Consider the following 21391-nt stretch of genomic DNA (forward strand, 5'->3'; position numbering starts at 1 on the left):
ATCCCACCCCTAGTGCTGCCCCCAGAACCTTCCCCCAGTTCAACACTTCCCCAGGTTTCTATTGAAAAGCAGAACCTAACTATCCATGTTTCGCTGATGTAGCATCTCCATAATACAGTCACCTAATATTTAGCCAAATAAAGTAGTGTGTGTATCAGTTCTGCTTATTGGCAGTTTTATTTTCTGGGTAGAGCATGCCAATAATAGCTCCCCCAAATACACATTGAAACCGGGAAACAGTTAGCCATTGATGATTAGGTAGCTGGCAACTGAAGTTTTTTCCTTTTTTGCAATTACTGATTATAGCTTTTAGCTGTTCTCCTGCCCATTGTTAACTGGCTGTTTAGGCAACAGGCTATCTGACTCCCACTAGGTGCCCACAGGCACATCTCCCTGGAGTCTGGGTCACCGTGGAAACAGGTGTTTGAGCTGTTTTTCAGGAATTAGGACCCCCTTGCCCAGTTCAGGCTAAGTGAGACCACCAATCCATCAACTGCACCCACGCAGATGCCTGATAAGTGACCTTTTGAGGTCACGAGGTTACGAACTCCACCTTCAGATCATGCTAATGTCGCCATTTTGTGAGCACACGTCCTGTGAAGAGGCGTGGATTCTGACTGTGCTTGCACAGATCATCAATCTCCTCACCTCTCCTCACCTCCAGTCATCTAGCTCCACATTTCAGACGACCTTGCCCCCCTACTCCATAAATATCCCTGAGTCCCCATTTTTGGGGAGGCGGATTTGAGACTCATTCTCCCGCTTCCTTGCTTGGCTGCCTTGTAATTAAACCCTCTCTCTGCTGCAATCTCGTCATCTCGGTGTTCGGCTTTCCAGGCAACAGGCAAAAAACAAACATGGTTCCATAATATCATGATACACCCCTCCCCCCACTTAACTTTAGGAAATAAAACTTCCATTTGATTTGTTAATAAAGCTGAAAAATTAATCCAAAAAAAATAGCAAAAAAAAAAAAAATCCCTTCTTTCAAATGCATTTTTTTTTTTTTTTTTATTTTTTTTTTTTTCCTTTTTCTCCCCAAAGCCCCCGGTACATAGTTGCGTATTCTTCGTTGTGGGTTCCTCTAGTTGTGGCATGTGGGACGCTGCCTCAGCGTGGTCTGACGAGCAGTGCCATGTCCGCGCCCAGGATTCGAACCGACGAAACACTGGGCCGCCTGCAGCGGAGCGCGCGAACTTAACCACTCGGCCACGGGGCCAGCCCCCTCAAATGCATTTTTAAGCTAAATTCCAAGTGATACCCTAAGTTGCATTTACCTGAGAGGAAAAAAAAAAAGTCACCAGAGGTAAGAAATGTTTGGGTTATACTGTGCCCTGCAGATATTAAAAAAATCAAAATCAATTTGGTTTTGAAGGGGAGCAGAATTTGTCCCCCCAAAATATGCCACTTTGGCATGAGGAGTATTTTGAGCTAAAGGCAATCAAAATCCAGCAGAGTCAGGAAAAAGCTCTTTACCTCCCCCTCAACTGCCTAAATTTACATTGGAAAAGGGGCCTGTACCAGGAAGAGAGCTATTATCAGAGATACCCAAGAAACTTACCTGCAAAACAGGGCAAGCTTTGTTTTCCAAACATCTCCTCTGCCTTCCTTGGAGGGGCTTTCCTCCCCATTGTGCCCCCAAATCCCCACTCCTCTCCCCAGCTCAGGGCACTATATAAGCTTCAATTACCCAGCTGCCTTTCGAGTCTCATATCTTTGGGGCTCCTGTACGTACAAAATTAAATTTGTTTTTCTCCTGTTAATCTGTCTTATATCAATTTGATTATTAGACCAGCCAAAGAACCTGGAAAGGAAGAAGGGAAAATTTTTCTGCCCCTACAGTTTGAACATCTATTCTAGCACTTCAACTTAAAAAAAAAAAAAAAAAAAAAAAACCTGCATAGACTTATGGATTAACTTATTAAGCAATCTATGTGGAAAGGAGCAAGAATGTTTTAGCTTAATAGATTTTCTGACACGTCAAAGAGAAAATAATCAATCATTATGGATTTTGCAAAGTGCATTTTTTATCTTTCTCTCTAATGAGAAAATGAAACAAGAGCTGTTCATTGTCTCTCTAGAGAGTCTCATAATTTACAAAGAATATCCTTCTTTAAAGTGTTTACCCATAAATGCCCAGCCCGTGCAGTTTGTCAGTAAAGGGAAAATGGGCCCCTCATCATTTTTCTGGTTAATGCATTAAAAGAGAAAGGGGGGAAGTTACCCAAAAAAGCTGTGTTACATTTCCACATTCCCTATTGTTTCTGGGTCACACCACATAGGTTAAAGGGCACTGTGACAAAAGGGCAAAAAGAAATAAATTTAACACAAAGTCCACAACTGTTAAGACTATCTAGTGTCATCAGTATACGGTTAGTTTGGGGGAGGGAAGAAGAAAAAGAGGAATGATGAAACCGTCCCCTAGACTTTTATGGGACAAGGAAGGAGGCCCCTGGAAGTCCAGAAAGAGAAAGAATACGGCATTCTCAGTGTCCAGGTGAGAGCAAGCACAGCAGCGGCGTAAACGCCCTGTACCAACGGTAACTGCTGTCCAGAAAACTTCTATGAAATAAGTCTGATTAATGCAAATCAATGAATGGTAACAATGTAATTACAGTAAGTTATATTTTTACTGATTAGGTACCACCTTTAACAGGAAGCCATGTGCCATCTCTAAGCTATTTGTGTTTCTCTCTAAAGACTCGAGCTGTACCTCGACCAGCTGAAGAGTAAACCACACCCCATTAAAAAATCTTTTCAAGAGAAAAAAGGGATTTAATTATGAACTTGGGATGCTTGGGTTCTAGTCCCAAATGCTGAAGGAAAGAAACAATGAAATTTTGTTATTAACTCAGCTTGTGCTTTTCTCATTTTACTTTATTTCTTCCTTTTGGTCTTGGTCCCCACGTGCCGCCAAAATGACGCATATGGGTTTACAGTTCTTCATCCTCTGTAAAGTAAGAGGATATTTTTTTTCCCTCAGAGACAGGTAAGGCATCAAGAAAGAAGGACCAGTTAACCAGGAGGTTATAATTATTTTACCTTTCCCGTCATTGAGAAAAATCATCTCAGTTTGTCACAGTCCTGGTTCCCTTATTTGTAAAAGATCCACTTTATGGTCTTTGTCTTTATCTGAAATAGTTTAAGTGAATTACTTAAGAATTTCAAAACTGAGAGATACACACACATACACACATACTTTATTGAGATATAATTCACCTAATAAAGTGTGCAATTCAATGGTTTTTAGTATATTCACTGAGTTGTGCAACCATCACCACAATCAATTTTAGAACACAGACACAGCGTCTAAATCCTTTAACCCATCATGCAGGAGAAAACTAAGGTCTCAGGTGAAGTCACGTTCCCAAGGTCACAGAGCTGGTCAGCGGCAGAGCCAGACCTGGATCCCTGAGAATTACTAAGCCATCTAGGACTCGTCCAGGACTCTCTCGCCCCCACCCTGGGAACCTTCTACGTGAATTAAAACCTGCTGTTAAAATGTTGTCTGCGAAGAACAGCTGGCATTTTTTATCATCCTGCTCCCTCTTATATTAAACCCAGTCTAATTTTCTCCCCAAATCTGTTGCACTGCAAGATTTCTTAGAAAGACTTCGAAAACAAGATAAAAATGTGTCTGTTGGGCACTTTGACCACAAAATGCGGTTTGTAAGCTCAGAGAGAAGCTGCGATGTCTTTCTTTTCAGATAAATGCACAGAGGATTTCAGCTCATGCAAAAAAAGACTAAATTAGACCCTCTGCTCATTTCGTTTTTAATGAACTGATTATGGGCAGTTAAACTAAACCACCTCATCACTAGCATAATTTTTTATTTCAACCATTCACTCTGGTTAGTGGTCAGAAACCAACTTGAATCATCCAAGGCCTTATGTCTTGGTCATCTCTGAGATTTATGCCTAGGAAGTCCAAATCCATAAAAGAAAATTTTCGAAAAAGGTTAGCTCTCTGCCAGGGCCAAGGAAGCCAGTGTAACAGGAAGAGCCGGACTGCCCAGACCACAGGGACACCCAGCCTCCGGCCACCCAAGATGAGGGCATCCTCAGTTCTCAGCCCACAGCAGTACCTGCCAACTGCTCCCACCTTGACCCGCTCCCCCCTGGGTTTCCAAGACACTCTTCTCTCTCTTGCATCCTAATAGTTCTCTCCTTCCTGTGCTCCCCCACCCAAAAAGTTTCACATATTCAGTCAACATTTGAGTGGCCACTGCTTCTCAAGTACTGGGCTAGACACTGTCCCTAAATGTGGGTACTCCCCAGGGTCCACGCTGGGCATGTCCTGACTTTCATTTGCACGTAATTATATTTTTAAATCTCCATTTAGGCTGGAAAGCCCAAAAACTCTGTAGCTCCAGTCTCGGCCTCACCCCCTGCGCCCCAGGTCAAGATATGTTCCTGGCCAGTGATGTCTGAACGTCCCACAGACCCCCTCAAAGTGCCCAGGGCTGGCAGGGAATCAGCCATCTCCCGGGGTCACCTAACTTGCTCCTCCCCCAGGCTCCCTGTCACGCTGAAGAGCACCACTGTCCACCCAGTGGCCCCAGCTGGAAAAAGGCCTGGTGCAGTCTCTCCCTGGGAAGGGTGTGAGCAAGGGGACAGAGGCACCTTTCAGGGGGACTGAGGCTGGAAGAGGTGAACCTTCTAATTCCAGCTGCTTTTCAGGGGCCGATTTGTGGGAGAAGCCGGATGAGACCTCCCCACAAATGTGGGTTCTCGATGAAATCTGTCCAAGCTAGTTCTAGCAAAATTAGGGGGCTGGAGGTCGTGAGGGACTAGCGCAACAGATCCAGGGGTGCAGGTGTGAGACGGGTTTTAGGATGTGAGCTCTGCCATGGCTAGAAGAGACTGCAATCTTGGAATACAAATTTGCTTGTCGTCAACACACACACACACACACACACACACACATCGATTTCACGCTCCCCCGCCTGTTTTCCTGTTTTCCTCTGCTCCAAGGCCATTCCTCCTTGCCTCTCACACCCCAGCCACAATTCCTCCTCATACTTAATTCTCAACTGACGCGTCTCCTCCCCCTCCGGGACGCCTTCCCTGACGCCCCTACGGTGTGAGCTGCCATCCTCCGTGCGCGGAGGTGTGTCTGACACTGTTTGTTTACGTGTCTGTCTCGGCGTTTCCCCAACACACGCGCAGCCCTCTGAGAGCAGGAGCCTGGTGCCCAGCCCCGGGCCGACAGCGGGAAGGCGGCGGGGAGCCCCAGCCCGGGGGCGGGGCGCAGTCCAGCCGGGTTCAGCCGGAGGCGCGCGCGGGGAGCGCAGCAGGGCCCAGACGAGCGCCGAGGACACAGCATCCTCGGATCCGCCCACGCCCGCGCGGCCGCCCCGAGGCGGCAGGACGACCCCCCCCCCCGGGACTCCCACCCAAAATGTCCTCCCTGTGGTCCTCCTCCCTGTGACACTCCTCTCCGCGCGGGCAGGAGAGAGGCACCGAGCGGAGCCTCCAGGCCTCCGCACGCCCACCCTGTCCCCGGCGCCCGAGACCCGCGGCCCGTCACCTCTGCTCCCTCCCCGCAGAACCTCGAGGGTCGCCGCGGCTCGGGGTAGAGTGGGGCCGGGGGCTTGGGAGGAGGAGGAGGCGCCAAAAAGCGGAGGAGAGAGCAGGCGGCCCCTCTCCACCCCGCGCGCTCTTAGGCGGGAAGAAACCGAGGCCCAGGAGAGGGCCCCCCCAGGCGCCACAGCCCCCGGAGCCCTGGAGCCTCGGGGGAGCGCAGTCCCCTTGTCCCCCTCCCTCCCTCCCCTGCGCGTCCCTACCTGGCTGGCTTTGTGGAACTGCTTCTTCAGCCCCGCCATCGACATCGCGACTGCGCCCGGCCGGGCTGGGTGGTCTCTGCGCTCGGCCGGGCCACGCGGCTGCGACGCGCTGGGGGAGCGGGCGCCGGGGCCGGTCCCCCAGAGGCTGGGCTCCGGCGGGCCAGCCTCCCACGGCCACGGCCACGGCCACGGCCACAGCCACTGTCACACGCGCACACACGCGCGCACGCAGATGGCAACACTGCGTTCCAAAGCCCCTGCGCAGCCCATTGGCCAAGCCGGGGCGCTATGCAAATGAGGCCGCTGGGGCCGCCCACGCGGCATTGTTGCGTGGAGACCTGGAGGACCGGAGAGGCTGGGAAGATGGACCTGTGATGCGGCGCGTGGAGGTGTCCCCGAGTCGGGAGAGCAGAGCCACACGGGGCTTCTTGCTGGGTGTAGGATGAGCTGCGTCTGGCTTCACGATTGCCCTTGGGTGGGGAGAGAGGGATCACCTTTCTCTGCTTCTGCTGAGAAATCTGCTTTGCTTTCGGGCAACATCGCCTCCCTCTGGCGCGTGCTGGGTAGGTTTATGTTTTAAGAAAGGGACGCTCCGAATTACGCCTGGGGAGAGAGAAATGCAACATGACAGAGGACCTGCGGTAGGAGGCAGTGGTCTGTGGGCGGCCGGGCTGTTTTTTCTTTCCCCGCGCGGTGTTCTGGGTACAATGTGCCCAAATGATTTCGGTCCTCTAGGAGCCCAAGAGTTATTGGGTAATTTATTAATAAATACGTTCTCGCCTCCATAGAGCGCTGAGCGCGCTGTCGGCTGCGTTAAGAGCAACTATCTCCAAGGAGCCGTAAACAGCGCGCTGGACCCCGGGGGGGAATTCACCAGACGAGGGCCCCAGCTCCTTTGGTAACTCCTACCAGTTGTGTCAGGTACAGAGCATCGTTTTGCACAGGGGCCAGAAGTCTAGGACCCACAACCGAGACCCAGCCGGGGGCCTGGAGCATCCCGTTGATCTTCGTGTCAGAGCTGCCCCCAACAGGTCAGCATCTTCGCTGAATCTGGCCTCCAAAGGGCTCCCAAGAAACTACAACCCACCCTTAGCAACGCTTAACACTGAAAGAAACATCTTCCTCCTCCAGTGTCTACCTAAGAGAAAGAAGCTCCTCTTTCTGGGCCCTCAACAGATCCCATTAGGGATGACCAAGAGTCCCGGTTTCCCTCTGACTCTCCCCATTTACCCCTGTTCCCCAGCGTCCCCTCCTGGCATCCTGCGTTTCTCCAGGACAAAGTCACACAGCCTCTCCTTTGCCGTTAGCTCCCAACTCCTTTATCCCTGGCTCCATCCTAGTGAGGATTGGGCCAGTAACTATACCTCCCTGAGGCTCAGTGTCCTCAGTTTCCTTAGAGGGTGTGGACAGGAGCATCATTCCTCTGATATGGGAGAAAATTAATGTACTTAGTGGAGGAGAGAAAGGCGGCCATCCCCAGAGATAGTTAGTTTGACTTGAGTGAGTGCTGTGGGCTTGACTGGCCTGGAAATGGCTGATGCCAGCCACAGATAGGTGACTAGAAGGTGTGAGCTGGGTCAGAATAGCATAGCAAGATGACCTGTCCACACAGCGGAACCCCACTCAACAGCAGGCTGTACCCTGGGGTAACAGCTACACTCAGGCAGAGGCAGCTGGGGTCCCAGACTGGGATTGGGGTCCGCCTTGTCCTGGGCTGGTTCAGGGCAGCCTGGAAGGTCCTCACTGCCTTTTATCTCCATATCCAAGAGTTGTTTAAATAGCAGAGACTTGAAGAAATTTCTCCCTAAAGCAATCTGGCTCTGTGCCTTTTGGGAAGGAGGTGATTTTTTTTTTAATAACTTTTTTGCATTTTTTTTCCATGGTTGATAGTATATTCAAGTCTCCTACTTCAGTTAATGTTGGTAATTTATCTCTTCATTTAATCGAGTGTAACGTTGTACATCATATTCTCATAACTTTGAAACTTCAGAATCTTTCATATACATTTTTCCTTTATAAAAGTACTTGTGATTTTTCTTAATTTTTTTCAGTGATTAGACTATTTGGAGGTTTGCCAATTTTACTGGTCTTTTAAAACACTTCTTGAATTGACTCATAATTGCTATAGCTTTTTTTCTCTCATTAATTTCTGTCTTTATTCTATATTCTTTCTTCTGTTTTGTTCAAGAGATTGAAGTTATTAACAACAGAAACTGACCCTGGTTAACATGAGCTGGAAAAGAATGTGTTGAAGAAGGACATCAGGCAGCCCAGAGATTCAGAGGGGCATAGGAGACCAGGGGAGGGAATGAGCAGGACTAGGAATCTGAGTGGTCAGATCCCCAGCAGGTCCAGGACCAGTTTGTTGGATGTGCTGGCTCCACCCCTGAATGCTGGCTGTGGCTGCCAGAGTAAGGGCTAAGCTGTTCTCTGCTTCTTTCACTGCTACTTGGAAGTCCCGGGGGGACAGCATCTGATTGGTTAAGTTAGATGATACGCCCAGGCCCTAGATATCTAAGATGCACACCATGGTGGATTTCCCTAATACATAGGAAGATGCTTCAGATGCTAGGCAGCCAAAAAATTCTAAAACCAAGAGCCACACAGATGCCCATTAAAGTTTATTTGGGGATTCCTTAATCTTTTCAGCTGAATATGTGGTATATTTATTTTTATTCTTTCTGGTTTTATAATCAGCACAGATAAAACTATGAATCCACCCCACCCCCCACGTGTGGCTTTGATTTCACACTTTGTTTTCATTAAGTAATATACTTCTTCTGGTTATTTCCTAAATAAACTTGTAACGGCTGTTTTAATTTCCTCTTTGATCCAAATGTTATTCAGGACAGTTTTTTAAAATTTCTTCTAGGTGGTTTGATTTCTTTTATTCATTGTATATTAAATTCTAGACCTCAGGTATTATTGTCAAACAACATGTCCTGAAGTTTTTTATATAGCCCAGTGTGTTAAATTTTATAAATGTACCACAGAGGTTTGAAATAACGCACATTCTCAGTTTCCAGGGTTCAGTTTTTCAGTTTAATCTGTAACGGGAGCCCACATTCCACCGAAGCTCCTGGCTCGGAGGGAGATTGCAAATTCATGCCAGCTGGAGCCACGTGGGTCAGCTCGGGGCTTGTCCTTCACGTCGCCGTCACCCCTCCAGTGACACAAGGGCCCACAGCTCCTCCATCTGTTTAGCGAGGGAGTAGGCAGATGTCTTGGCCCCTTCATCAGAGTTGTCTACATGGGATGAAACCGATTGGAGAGTCTTGAGGCGCAGACAAGCATCACTCTAAACCAAAGGCTCCTGGGCATTTGGTGGTCTTCCCAGGTGGGTGACAAGAGGGATGCTGTGGTTGTCTCTAGCACTCTGGACAGATGGCCCATGTGCTGGCAGAGGTCTGGGTGTTCTCCTACCACAGAGGTCCTTGTGGTCCTTGGTTCTCACCTCCCTTTCCCTTCCCTGGTCCACAGAGCGCTAAGCTAGTATGCACTGACATCTCTCTGTCTTGTGCGTGGGCCAGCTTTTGAATCTAGTGTTTGCAGTCCTTGCATCTGGTCCTGCAGTGAGTCACTCACATCCCTCTCTGTGTGGACTGGAGCAGAAGACCCCTGGGGAGGGAATGGAAGAGGAAGAAAGCATACTGGTCGATGTCTCCAAATATTATCCCGTCTCACTTCGTAAGTCAAGTCTTCCGAGCTTATCATTCAGATGCTCTGTGTCCTGGTTTTTCCTACTCTGCTTATCAAAGACTGAGGGAGATTGTCCACAGTCTCTTGCTTCAATTTTGATTATGTCTGTTGTTCCCTCTATTTGGGAGCTTATCTTTAAATATTTTAGTCCTATGGTATTCTGCCTATGTGACGACTGTCATATCTTCCTGTGGGCTGAAATTTTATCCATAGAAAATAACATATTTTGTCCTACTTATGTCTTTTTGCTTCTATTTTACTTTGTCATATCAATTTTTGTATCCCTCCTGTTTTTGTATGTGCTTCATATGGCCTAATTTGTCCTTTTTTTCCCAGCTTTATGGAGATATATTGATGTATAATGTTATGTAAGTTTAAGGTGTACAATGCGATGTGATACATGTATGTATTGTGAAATGATTACCACAATAGGGTTAGTTAACACCTCCATCACCTCACTTAATCACCTTTATGTGCGTGTGGGAAGAACATTTAAGATCTACTCTCTTAGCAGCTTTCATGGATAGGTCCTTTATTTTTGACCTTTCATTTTGTTTTAGATGTGTGCTCTTATAAAAAGAGTAAAATCAAATTTTGTTTTGGATCCAAAATATGTCATTGCCTTTTCCTAGATAGATTTAAAGCATTCATATTTATTATGAAAAAGATATATTTGGTCTTAGTTTTGTCATTTTATGGCATATTATCTGTTTTTGTTTTCCCCTTCCAATAGTCCTGCTATCATTCATATCTATTTGTCACTAAACTAAAGATTTTCCTTGCTTTTTCTTCCCCTTTGCTTTAGGAAATTATACGCCCAATTTTTACTCAACCAGAGGTTACCTTTGTCCTATAAAATATTTGGACATATGTCCTCTATCAACATCAATAAATAAACATTGTGCAGAAGCCACAGCATGACTAGAATGAGCATGGCCAGGACACATGAACTGGGGTCACCTTGTCACCTGCTTTGACGGTGACCACCTCGTGCTCTGGCCCCAGCCATCTGGGAAGCCTCCAGCAGAGACCAGAGGGGTCCAGTTTCCTTTGTCTGAAGCAGCAAGTGAGCCCGTTTAAGACTGGGGTGCAGGGTGTTGGTTTTAAGTCAAGGAAGCAAAAATGGAGAAAAGACAACTTAAACAGAAATTTTGAGGTAAAAGAATAGTGAAATGATTTTAAATTCAAAATGAAAGTTTTCATAAGTGTGTATTTTTCATTATCCAATAACAGAGAAAATTTGGAAACTATTGAAGAGTAAAAAGGAGGAAAAATTATCTTTGGAACCACCATTAAAACAATTGCTCTTAGCGTTTTGTCATAATTTTCTTTTATAGTCTTTTTCCTAGGCACAATTTAAACACAGTAGGGTTATGACTGTGCACGCTACTTTATTTTCTTCTTTGTTCTCTTAACTACATGAGCATTTTCTATATTGTCTAGACTTCACACACATAATTTTTTTTTTTAGATTGGGCCTGACCTAACATCTGTTGCCAATCTTTTCTTTTTTTCCTTCTTCTTTTCCTCAAAGCCCTCCAGTACACAGTTGTATGTTCTAGTTGTAAGTCCTTCTAATTATGCTATGTGGGACGCCACCTCAGCATGGCCTGATGAGCAGTGCTGTGTGGGTGCCCAGGATCCAAACCGGCAAAACCCTGGGTCCCTGAAGCAGAGCGCACGAACTTAACCACTTGGCCATGGGGCCAGCCCCACACACATCATTTTCATGACAACTTAATGACTAATTATGTAGACATGTCAAATTATGTTTGATCGTTTTCCATTATTACACATTTAAAGGTGTTTTTTCCCCCAAATTTGTCATGATTTATATAATGCTGCATTAAACATCTTTTTCCACATCAGGATCTCCTTCTCTACTTAGGAATAGTTCCTTAGAATAGATTCCTAGATGTAAAATTAGTGCATTGAAGATCTGAATAGTTCTAAGTGTGGACTGATAGATATGTAGCATAGTTATAATTGCTCCCACGATCCATGGTCATTAGGGAAGAGTCTTGTAAAAAAAAAAAAAGAAAGAAAGAAAGAAAGAGAAAGAGAAAAAAGTGCAAAGAAACATGGATTTGTACCTTCCGTTTGCCTTGACTTCCATGTCATTGAACCTGTGGCCAGATACAAGCGCCAGATTACAGTTCTTGGCGGTCCTTGGAGAGCTGAGTTCAGATACAGACATCTTAAATAATCCTAAAATGTTATTTTAAGGATGACCTGTCAATTTCCAGCTTTGTCTCTCTATTTTTCCCTCAAAAAAGCTTTCACCCAGACTCCCTTTTCTGGAGGCTTCCTGGGTTACTCACACATGAAGGGCGGGGCCTGGGCCCACCACGGAGCGTTTGCACAGGATGCCAAGTGTTTAGATAAACCACACCTAGAAGTGTTCGTTCCTCAGTCTCATATCTCCACATACCTGGCTGCGCAGAAGTGGAGAGCAGGATACTGTCTTGCTTTCCTTGCAACTTCGTCGGCCTTCTATTTTGCACATCTGGGAAAGCTGTGTGCCCGTCGATGAGGTAACAGAGCAGACGTGATGAATCCCAGATGTGGAGCGTGGCCATTTGCCACAAACTTGCAAGATCACAACCGGGGACAAATGTATAGACTTTCTTGACTTACTCTTTTACGCGAAGCTGGTGGAAAATCAACTGATCAGTTCAAGGAAAGGCCAGAGAAATCTTTTCATTTTAAAATGTAGAGGGAAAGCAACTGAAGGGTTCTTATTTATTTAAAGATGAGGATTAGAGGAAGGGCTGCAATCAACAGTGAAAGCAAATGTAATTGACTCGTGAATCAACGCGTATCAGTTATCTACAATACGTAACTCCGTTATTCTGGACTCTGTAAACATTCAGCTAGAATTCTGGGTCATGCTGTAACCCTAATTAGCTTTTGTTAATTACATGGGTGCCATTTTCCTTTTCACGTTTACCCCGGAGGATTTATTTTTCACTTCTAATAAATTGATGCCCGAAATTTGTGCCGAGATAAAGAATTAGTGAGCGGTGCAGGTGGCTTTCGTAAACTACTGCTGCCACCTTGTGGTGCCACTGAGAAGTGGCAGAGGTGACTCTATAGGAACCGTAAGCATATCAAACAGTGGTTACGTTCACGTCATTTGCTTGTATTTCAGAGTTTTTCCAGAGCACACTGGCACCTTTGGTCACAGCAGTTCATGTGAACGGTGCTGAGTGTCACAGTGTTGCTGCAGTCTGGACCTTGAGATCCCCCATCATATCTTGGACTTTAGTCAATCGGGGGTCCTCTTGTGGTTCCTGTTGTAAGAAGAACCTCAAGCAGGGCTGCTCCATCACGATGGCATTAGCCAGACAGGAAGGAGGAGAACAAATAGAGAACGGTGTCATGGTGCCAAAGGAGGAATTTCGAGAAGAGGAAGTGGGCCTCAGAGCCGATGGTGACAACGGCAGCCCCCAGCATCCCAATTCCATCGCTTGCTCTCTCTCCCTCTTCTCACTTCATTTTCCATCATAGTTCTTTATCTCATAAGATTTTAATAATATCTGTTTTAAAGCTTGTTTCTCATCTATCTCCACTACCAGAATAGTAAAGGCCTAAGGCAGCACTGTCCACTAGAACTTTCTGTGATGGTGCAAATGTTCTCTGTCTGTGCGTCCAACGCCGAGGACCATGAGCCACCTGTAGCTGTCAATCACTTAAAAGTTAGCACCTGCAGCTCTCGGTTTTTAACCTTATTTAATTTTAACGAATTAAAATGTAAATAGCCACATGTGGCCGGTGGCTACTGTGTTGGACAGCACAGTTCTAGAAGGACAAGAGATTATTCCCCTCTGTTTACCACAGAGCTTCCAGCACCAGAAGAGTTTCTAGAATCTCAGAGCTGCTCAATACACAGAAATATTCATTTAATGAATTAAAAAAGAGGACTATGAAAAGGGCGGATGAGGACCTGGATTAGCAAGAAGTAGGAGGTGATGATGAAGGAGGAGTTGTGTTCAAAGTCCTTGGAGCTGAAGGGCCAAGCAAAGGCGAGATGTTGTCGTTCGTGCTGCATATTCAAGGTGACGGGAACCATGGCCCCATCTGTACCGACTTCCGTGGAATGGTGTGAGCGAGCTCTGCAGCCCGAGGTTGGACTAAGATCCAGGAATCCTGCCAGGATGGTCAGCAGAGTGGGCAACGCAGGAAACAGGGTTTTCCTGCGGGCACCTGCGGGCAGGTGTGCACAGCAGTGCCGTCATGATGGACAGAGAATTTCCATCTGGTTATGGCCTTGCCCCCGACCTTTCTAGAGCCCAGCTCCTTGCGCAGACTATGAGGTTGATAACTGACCCCACAGGTGTTGTGGGGCCCAGGAAGCTTTGTTAAGTGCCTGAGACGTTTTCGTTAGTATCATTGCGTGTGGCTTGATTCCTCTTCTGGCCACTGCTGGGGGTTGTATAAAGTCTGTGGACCCTCACTGGCTGGGAGATTCTGGCTCTGGACCCCTCAGTCCCAGCCTGCACGTATCCCTCTACCTGTTCTCTACCCCAGGTGCCACCTGGAACTAACGCTCTGACTGTGCCACTTGTGCTCATTTCCCCTTGGGAAGAAAAATGTCAAATTCCTTTTATGAAATGTGCCAAATGAGTACATTAAAGACACCAATTCTCAGGACTTAGAGGTAATATTATGAAATTGTGGATCACTGAATCATTCTAAGGAAACCCAAAAGGAAGACACAGACACTCCATTTTAAGAAAAGAACGCTTGCCGGGCTACTAAAACATGTGCTTTTCTCCATCCACTTTTCTATGAGCCCCCATTTTTCTGGGGAAAAATCAATCCCCAGATTGACTTCGTATTTCTCTTTTTGCCGCCCTTAGGAGAAGAAACTGTGGTTCCCTTTAAGTGCAGGATTTTGCTGTGCTTACAAATTTGGCACCAAGGCGCTTAGCATGTGGTGTTTCAAGAACCTCCCAGTGGTCCTACATGTGCCTCTAATCATACGAGAAGAGTTTATACAGCGTCTATCCCTGGATTGACTTGCATTTTCAAGTTAGTTCCTTGCTGTTATGATTGTGGCCTACAGGGGGCAGTGCGGGACCTCGCAGTGAAGCAGCACAACTTGACAACACCCGGTCAAACGTGTGTGTGATTGCACAGCTCTCTGAAGCAGCCCAGCCCAGTTGACGTGCACACGGATCCCCCAGGAGTCTGCTTAGCATGCAGGTTCTGATTCCCTGGGTCTGCAGTAGGTCCCACAGCCCAAGATTCTGCATTTCTAACGAGCTTTCAAGTGATGCCGATGCTGCTCGTCCACGGACCGCACTTTGAGTTGCAAGGCTGTAAATGACAAGTCCTCAACAGTCTCGCAGAGACCCGGGATGCGGCTTTTTTATTTAACACACACTCATTCTATGAATAGTGGACACGCACGCCCAGCAGCTCCTGTGTTTAATGAACTGGATGGATGGAAAACAACTGGGTTCCAGACACGTCCTTCCCTTGGCCGTGGGGGCATCGTTTTCTCTCTTGTGGCTCAGCAGCTCTGCTGGTAAACGTTGGAAGCTGATGTTATTTGTCATCACCTTGGCCCAGGATCCTGAGCCTGATTTTGCCAGATTTTGCCCAAAGAGTAGAATGTGCCCTCGCCCCTGAAGCGTGGAACTGGTGGCCTGCAGCCGCCTGCTGAGGCCCAGGCCATAGGAGGCCCCTGGATCTGCAAGGGAAAAGAAGAGCACATGGGACACGCAGACCCACTGTGCGCTTCCACGGCAGCCCTGCGAGATGTGTGTGACCTCCAATTCAGGGACGAGGAGACAGAGCTCAGAGAGCTGAAATGTCCCCCGACAAGATGTGACTGACCCACCTCTCCAACTCTGGCCTCCGAAGTCCACCCACCAACCTGGAGAGCGTCAGGACCCCTTGCTCTAAAGTGCACTGGGGTTCACTCAGTGAACACGCGTTCATGCAGCACCTACTGTGCACCTGGTTTGGGCTGGGGCCTGGGCCGGCAGAGATGAATCAGAGTCTGTCCTGTAGCAGCTGATACATGAAACATGTGGGCAGGTTTCCACGGAGAGTCCCGTGTGGTCTTAGGAAAAGCTGGAGTCTAGCGAGCTGGCCGGTCTCTGTCCCTCTCGCCGACCCCTCGAGGTGCTTCTCCCCAAGCCGGGCAATGCAGGACTGTTCATCTGGTATTACTGGGCGGTGTTTGGTGGCTGGATTGATTACCCTGTGCCTGAATGTGACCCTTACTTCGCTGGAGTTAGTTGTGGCTCTCTTCTCCCTAACAGACTGAGCTGGAAAAAATGGCTGAGGGGGCAAGTGTTGGAATAACTGGCGCTGTCCCATGCCTCTGACTTTTCCTGACTCCTGACCCTTATGTGTACGCACCTCTGCCCACCTGTGCTGGGGAACAAGCGAGCCAATGCAGCTGAAGTGACGGAGACCATCAGGGATGCTGACATGTGCACGCCTGTCACCCGTCCTCCTCATGGACTGTGAGCTCACCTCCAGCAAGCTTCTGGAAGACAAAGCTCATCTTGCCCTTCTGTGTACACACACACACGCCCTGACTAGTACAGAACCCAACACACTCCGTCACCCCGCAAAATTTGAGAAGGAAGTGAGTGACTTGGGGTCTTACCAGTGACTTGGGTTTAGAGTTCATCTAGTTTTAGGCAAATCTGATCTAAGCTATCAGAAATCAGGATGCTGTTTAGCTCTGGGAGGCGCAGTCATGCTGGAAGGGGTCCCAATGAGGTTTCTGAGGGCTGCTAATGTTTTATTTCTCAGTCTGGGTGCAGGGTACATGAGGGAGTTCACTTTGTGAAAAATGCGTTAAGCTGGACTCTTAAGGGCCAGCCCCGGTGGCCTTGTGGTTAAGTTCAGTGTGCTCCACTTTGGCAGCCTGGGTTCAGTTCCCAGGCTTGGACCTACACTGCTCTGTTAGCCACCATGCTGCGCTGGTGCCTGGATACTAAAAAACAGAGGAACATTGGCATGGATGTTAGCTCAGGGTGAATCTTCCTCAGCAAAAAAAAGAAAAGAAAAAGTGTGCCCTTTTTCCAATGCACAAAGAAATTAAAGTTCATAACTTTGACAGATTTTGACTACATAGAGCAGCAATTTTAAAAGCAGGAATTCAGTCGTAATGCTTACATCAATTGCAATGAACAAACGCCCTGAATTTTCTCCTTTGCAGATCCATCACGCCTGCTTAAAAACAAAACAAATTGCCAATTACCTAATCCTGGCCACCCCCATGCAACATATTTAAGGCTACAAACTTCAAAAACAGCCCGTCTTCTCCCTGTTTTCCATTCTGCTTTGCCCTCCACTCCACTGACACTTGTGGATGACCTCACCTGATTTTTATACAGAAAATTGAGTCCATCTGGCATTCGCTCCCTCCGCCCCCTCATCTCCACTTGAGTATGATCCTGGGAACCCACATTTTCCTCCCCTTCTTCCTTCTGATTGTGAAGGAGAGGAGCCCCATCTCCTGCTCGCCTCTCTGCACCGAACTCTGCACGCGTTTGGCCCTGACTCACGCCCCCAGAAGGCGGACAGCCCCTCCCCACAGGCAGCAAAGGCCGGATGTTCCAGACCCGGCCCAGCTCCTTTCCATGGTCTTCAGTTTCAGGAAAAGAGCTTGAGCCCCTTCCCCACCCCTCGAGGACATTGGCAGGATGCTCCCCTTAGATCTGTGAGTCCACCTGTTATACACTCTTGACCCTTTGATTTTTTTTTTAAGATTTCTTTTTCCTTTTTCTCCCCAACGCCCCCCGGTACATACTTGTATATTTTTCGTTGTGGGTCCTTCTAGTTGTGGCATGTGGGACGCCGCCTCAGCGTGGTTTGATGAGCAGTGCCTGTCCGCACCCAGGATTCCAACCAACGAAACACTGGGCCGCCTGCAGCAGAGCGCGCAAACCCAACCACTCGGCCACGGGGCCAGCCCCTTGACGCTTTGATTTTTGTCTTATGTTTCCTTGATTTCCAGATGTGGGAATATATAATATATATAAATATAAAATATATATTAATATATAAAGATATATAATTTTTTATATTGAGGTCATAGCATTGTGTAATTTCAGGTGTACATTATTACATGTCAGTTTCTGTATAGACTGCATCTTACTCACCCTCGATAGTCTAGTTTTTATCCATCACCATAAATATGTGCCCCTTCCCCTCTGGTAACCCCTAATCTGTTCTCTTTGTGCATGTGTTTATCTTCCACATATGAGTGAAATCATACAGTGTGCGTCTTTCTCTGTCTGGCTTATTTCTCTTAACATCATACCCTCAAGGCCCATCCATGTTGTTTCAAATAGGATGAGTTTGTCTTTTTTATGGCTGAGTAGTATTCCATTGTGTATATATACCACATCTTCTTTATGTGTTCATCACTTGATGGGCACTTGGGTTGCTTCCACGTTCTTGGCTATCGTGAATGGTGCTGCAGAGAACATGGGGTGCATAAGTCTCTTTGAATTGCTGATTTCAAGTTCTTTGGATAAATATATGGCACCTAATTTTAAGTGGCTTTGGAAGTTTAGATGTTCAGGCTCTTGCAAATAATTTAACTGAATAGACAGAAATACTTGATTTTCTCTGAATACGTAGAAGCCTCTTGACTCTCTAAACAGGGTACTTTAGCTGTGCAGTCTGAGTTGGAGGTCCAGGCCTTGTCTTTCTCTCCTCTGCAAGACCCAGAAAAGGTGTCCAGCAGGGAAGTGCCAGGTGCCACCTGATCCAGGTCCCAACCTGCTAGAGGGCCCTGGGAGATGTCCAATATGCCTAAAACCCTTAATAACACATTTACCCCAAATTCATAGTTGTATGATCTATTCTGGTTCATGTATGATAAAGTAGCCTCTGTTGTCAAGGCTGCCCCTAGCCCCTACAGCATCTGTGTGTTTCCATGGGCACCTGACCTGGGGAGTAGAATGTAAGCTTACTTCCTCAGCTGCACACCTTGTCCAGGGCACAACCTGCACAACTGTCCATGACACCCCTGTCCACTCTTTTGGAGATATTTGGGATAACTTTTGATATCTTTCTGTTTCCTCTACTTTTGATCATATCAATAACTGTTTTTTAGCCACTCCTCCTAAGGAGATTTCAACTTTATTTTCATGTTTCTAGCACATATTTCACAGATTCCCAGAATTTATACCCAAGGTATCATATTTCTCTCTTTGAAGTATCTTAACTCCGCTTTACTGTTTAAAAGTGGGTTTTACAGAATTTAGTATGCCATAGGGAATTATTAAGCAAATTGTAGCATAGAGAGCATTTATTCCAAATTAGTGAGGCCTGCCCACATGGTTAGAATGAAAAGAAGCAAAAGCTATAACAGCATGTTAACTTCCGTTGCCCTTTGCTTTTAAAGCTATATAAATAAGTAAAAGGATTAGGGGTCATAAAAAGACTAATTAATACATTCCAACATATTGAAAACATTTTTGTGATTTTTCTCTTCTCCATTCTCTTCCTAGAGCCCCTGCCTTCCGAGGCCAAGATAACTGACGAGGATGCTCATCACATGACCAAGTCCGGGAAGAAGGCAGACACTCTTCAGGATAATAGAACACAGGAGATATGCCAACAGCACGAGATATCTGATATATTTTAGATAATCCACCTGGAGACCAGATGACCGTGATGGCCTCCTTCCATCCCACCAGCAGGATCTGAGGCTCCCTCCACCCTGTCTGCGGCAATGGAGAGAAAGCCACTCCATCCCATCCAATCCACTTCAAAAGAGAGAAGTCCAGTCCAAAGGCCTAATCCACAGACTGATGAGGCACAGCCAAGGCCACGGCCAAGAGCAGTCGTTTTGGGGAGAAGATGAGGAATAAAAGGACTGGGGCCGGGGAGCAAGGGTGGCGAGGAAGAGTTCCACAGGGTACTGTCTGTGTTGGTGCAAAGAGCAGGATTATCGCGGACTGAGGACACGCAGGGATGAGATATTGAGAAGGCAAACGTGACTGTCCATAAAGCGTGCCCTACAGCTCCAGTCTAAGGCCCACTACTCCTGGTGGTCCATGGGACGGACTGGGCGGACTCACCCCCACCACCCCTTCTCACTCCAAACAGGTGGATTTCGTCCCTCAAACACAAAGTCAAGAATTGACTGAAGGAGGTTTTCAGCAAAACCAGATGGACATAACACATGTTTATCTCCACTTGTTCCCCAAATTGTGTAGAAGGACGCTAGAGGAATGAGAAAGAGAATGAGAGAAGAGATGGCAGACCAGAGATGTCAACCAAATTTGGGAAAGCAGAAAACAGTCGAATAAATGGCACAGACTTAGCTGAACTGTGAGAGCAGAAATCTGACCGCCTGCAGAGGAAACGAAACTGGTAAAAAATCGACTCCCAGTCCAGAAGCCCGGGACGTTTTGAGAATCAAGGCACAGGTGCCTTCAAAGAGAGAGGAGAGGGCGGGTTGCCAGGAGGGCAGAGAGCAGGGGGCGTGTCAAGTCTGAACAAGGAGCAGCTGGGCCCCCAGATTCCAAGCCCAGCCCACATGTCCACCTGGATGATCCGGCCTCCCCTTGAAGAGGGTGCCCCAGAGAAAGTCGGGTTACAGTGGGGAAGGGAAAGCCAGCCTCTGGGCAGTGAGGCCCCCTTCCCCACCCCCCTGGCTCGGGCTGAGAAGGCTGGCTCCAGGAGATGTCTCCGAGGGAAAACGGTGGAACTGGCAGGCCAGTTGGCATGTTTGCCTGCATGAAAGGAGCATTCGAGTTCTTTTAGAATGTTTGGGGCTGAATGAGTGATAATTATTTGCTATAGAACTAAGCAGATTAAAAACTAAAGTAATTATTAAAACTGGCATAAGAAAGGAATTAAAATCATACTGCAGAGCATTTTAAAGCTGTGAACAATATTTGCATAACCATAAGGATGACAATACAAAATATTAATTTGACAAAAAACTGTGATATCACTAAATTGGGAAAATGGGGAGAGAGGATGGACAGCAGGTAAGAAAACGTGATAGGGCTTCAACCCGAGGACGCCAACGGATGACTTCTAAACTTTAAAAAATCATAACTAGTGGCATAGGCATGTTGTGTAGCAACGTCAAGGTTTCCAGGGTGGCGTGAGGAGCAGGAACCGAGGTTCGGGGCAGCCGGGTGAGCACTGCACACTTCCTATAAGGCAAGAATTAAAGGACATTTTAAAAAGGAATGTGTTGGACGTCCTTTAGAATCAGGTGCGTGTGCTCTTGGCTGAGAGGGGATCAGACCACCCTCTGCCCCCGAGCCACCAGCAGCTGTGAGGCTTTCTCCAGCGTGTCAGAGAGGGTTTCCAGGAAACCATACCGTGGAGCCAGCCAAGTAGCCGGCCAGGGAGACTAATGTGCTTTCCTGGCTGTTCCGTCCTTCCCTCCAACTGAAAGGCTGTAGCTGTCTGGGATTATGGAACTGGGTGCGGTGCCTCACTGGTCCGTTTGAATTCCGTAAAGCTGAGCCAAGAGGTGCCTGCTCTAGCCGCCAAATCGAATGGTTTTCAGGGGTCAAAGCAGCCCCAATGCAAGTGGTAACAGCGCTCAGAGGGGAAAAGAGATTGTGCAGAGGCGGCACGGGCATCTGAGCCAGAGCTCCAGGAAGGGCTCCTGATTAGGGAATGGATGTGTCAGCTGAGAACTGGATCATACTTTATTTTGCAACATGGAAGATGCTTCCGATACTGGCCTCCCAGAGGAGCTGCCAGGGGAGGTGGCCCATAGAAACTCGCGGGTACCCCTTCCTTACGTGGTGCACTCGAGGGAGGGAAAATCCGCAGACAGAGTGGAGCTGGTCTTCCACGGTTGCTGGTGTCGTGACTAGGCAGGCTTCTGGGGTGCTCATTAGTGTTTTCCTGGTATATTTTTTCATCCTTTAGTTTTAATCCATTTATGTCTT

The 21391-nt window shown here is 47.2% G+C and overlaps 1 protein-coding gene and 1 long non-coding RNA gene across 5 annotated transcripts in view; one reads left to right on the top strand and one right to left on the bottom strand.

Moving 5' to 3' along the window:
* The window catches only part of SH3GL3 (SH3 domain containing GRB2 like 3, endophilin A3), a 130710-nt gene extending 124373 nt beyond the window's left edge, over positions 1 to 6337 (bottom strand). For 2 of the 4 annotated variants that reach the window (XR_546744.2, XM_008531517.2), the window contains exon 1: positions 5787 to 6297. Coding sequence is in view for 2 of the 4 variants with exons in the window: in XM_008531516.2 (XP_008529738.1) it covers positions 5787 to 5831 (45 nt within the window). In the remaining 2 variants the exon portion in view is untranslated. Of the gene's footprint in view, positions 1 to 5786 lie in introns of all 4 variants that reach the window. The other 2 variants (XM_008531516.2, XM_070570056.1) reach the window with 2 other exon arrangements.
* LOC139075234 (uncharacterized) lies at positions 6109 to 20671 on the top strand. The gene is made up of 2 exons (XR_011525400.1): positions 6109 to 6349; positions 18977 to 20671. It is a non-coding gene; the product is annotated as an uncharacterized lncRNA (long non-coding RNA).
* The last annotated feature ends 720 nt before the right edge of the window (positions 20672 to 21391 follow it).

The sequence above is a fragment of the Equus przewalskii genome, chromosome 1, assembly GCF_037783145.1.
Source record: "Equus przewalskii isolate Varuska chromosome 1, EquPr2, whole genome shotgun sequence".
Classification (NCBI taxonomy): domain Eukaryota; kingdom Metazoa; phylum Chordata; class Mammalia; order Perissodactyla; family Equidae; genus Equus; species Equus przewalskii.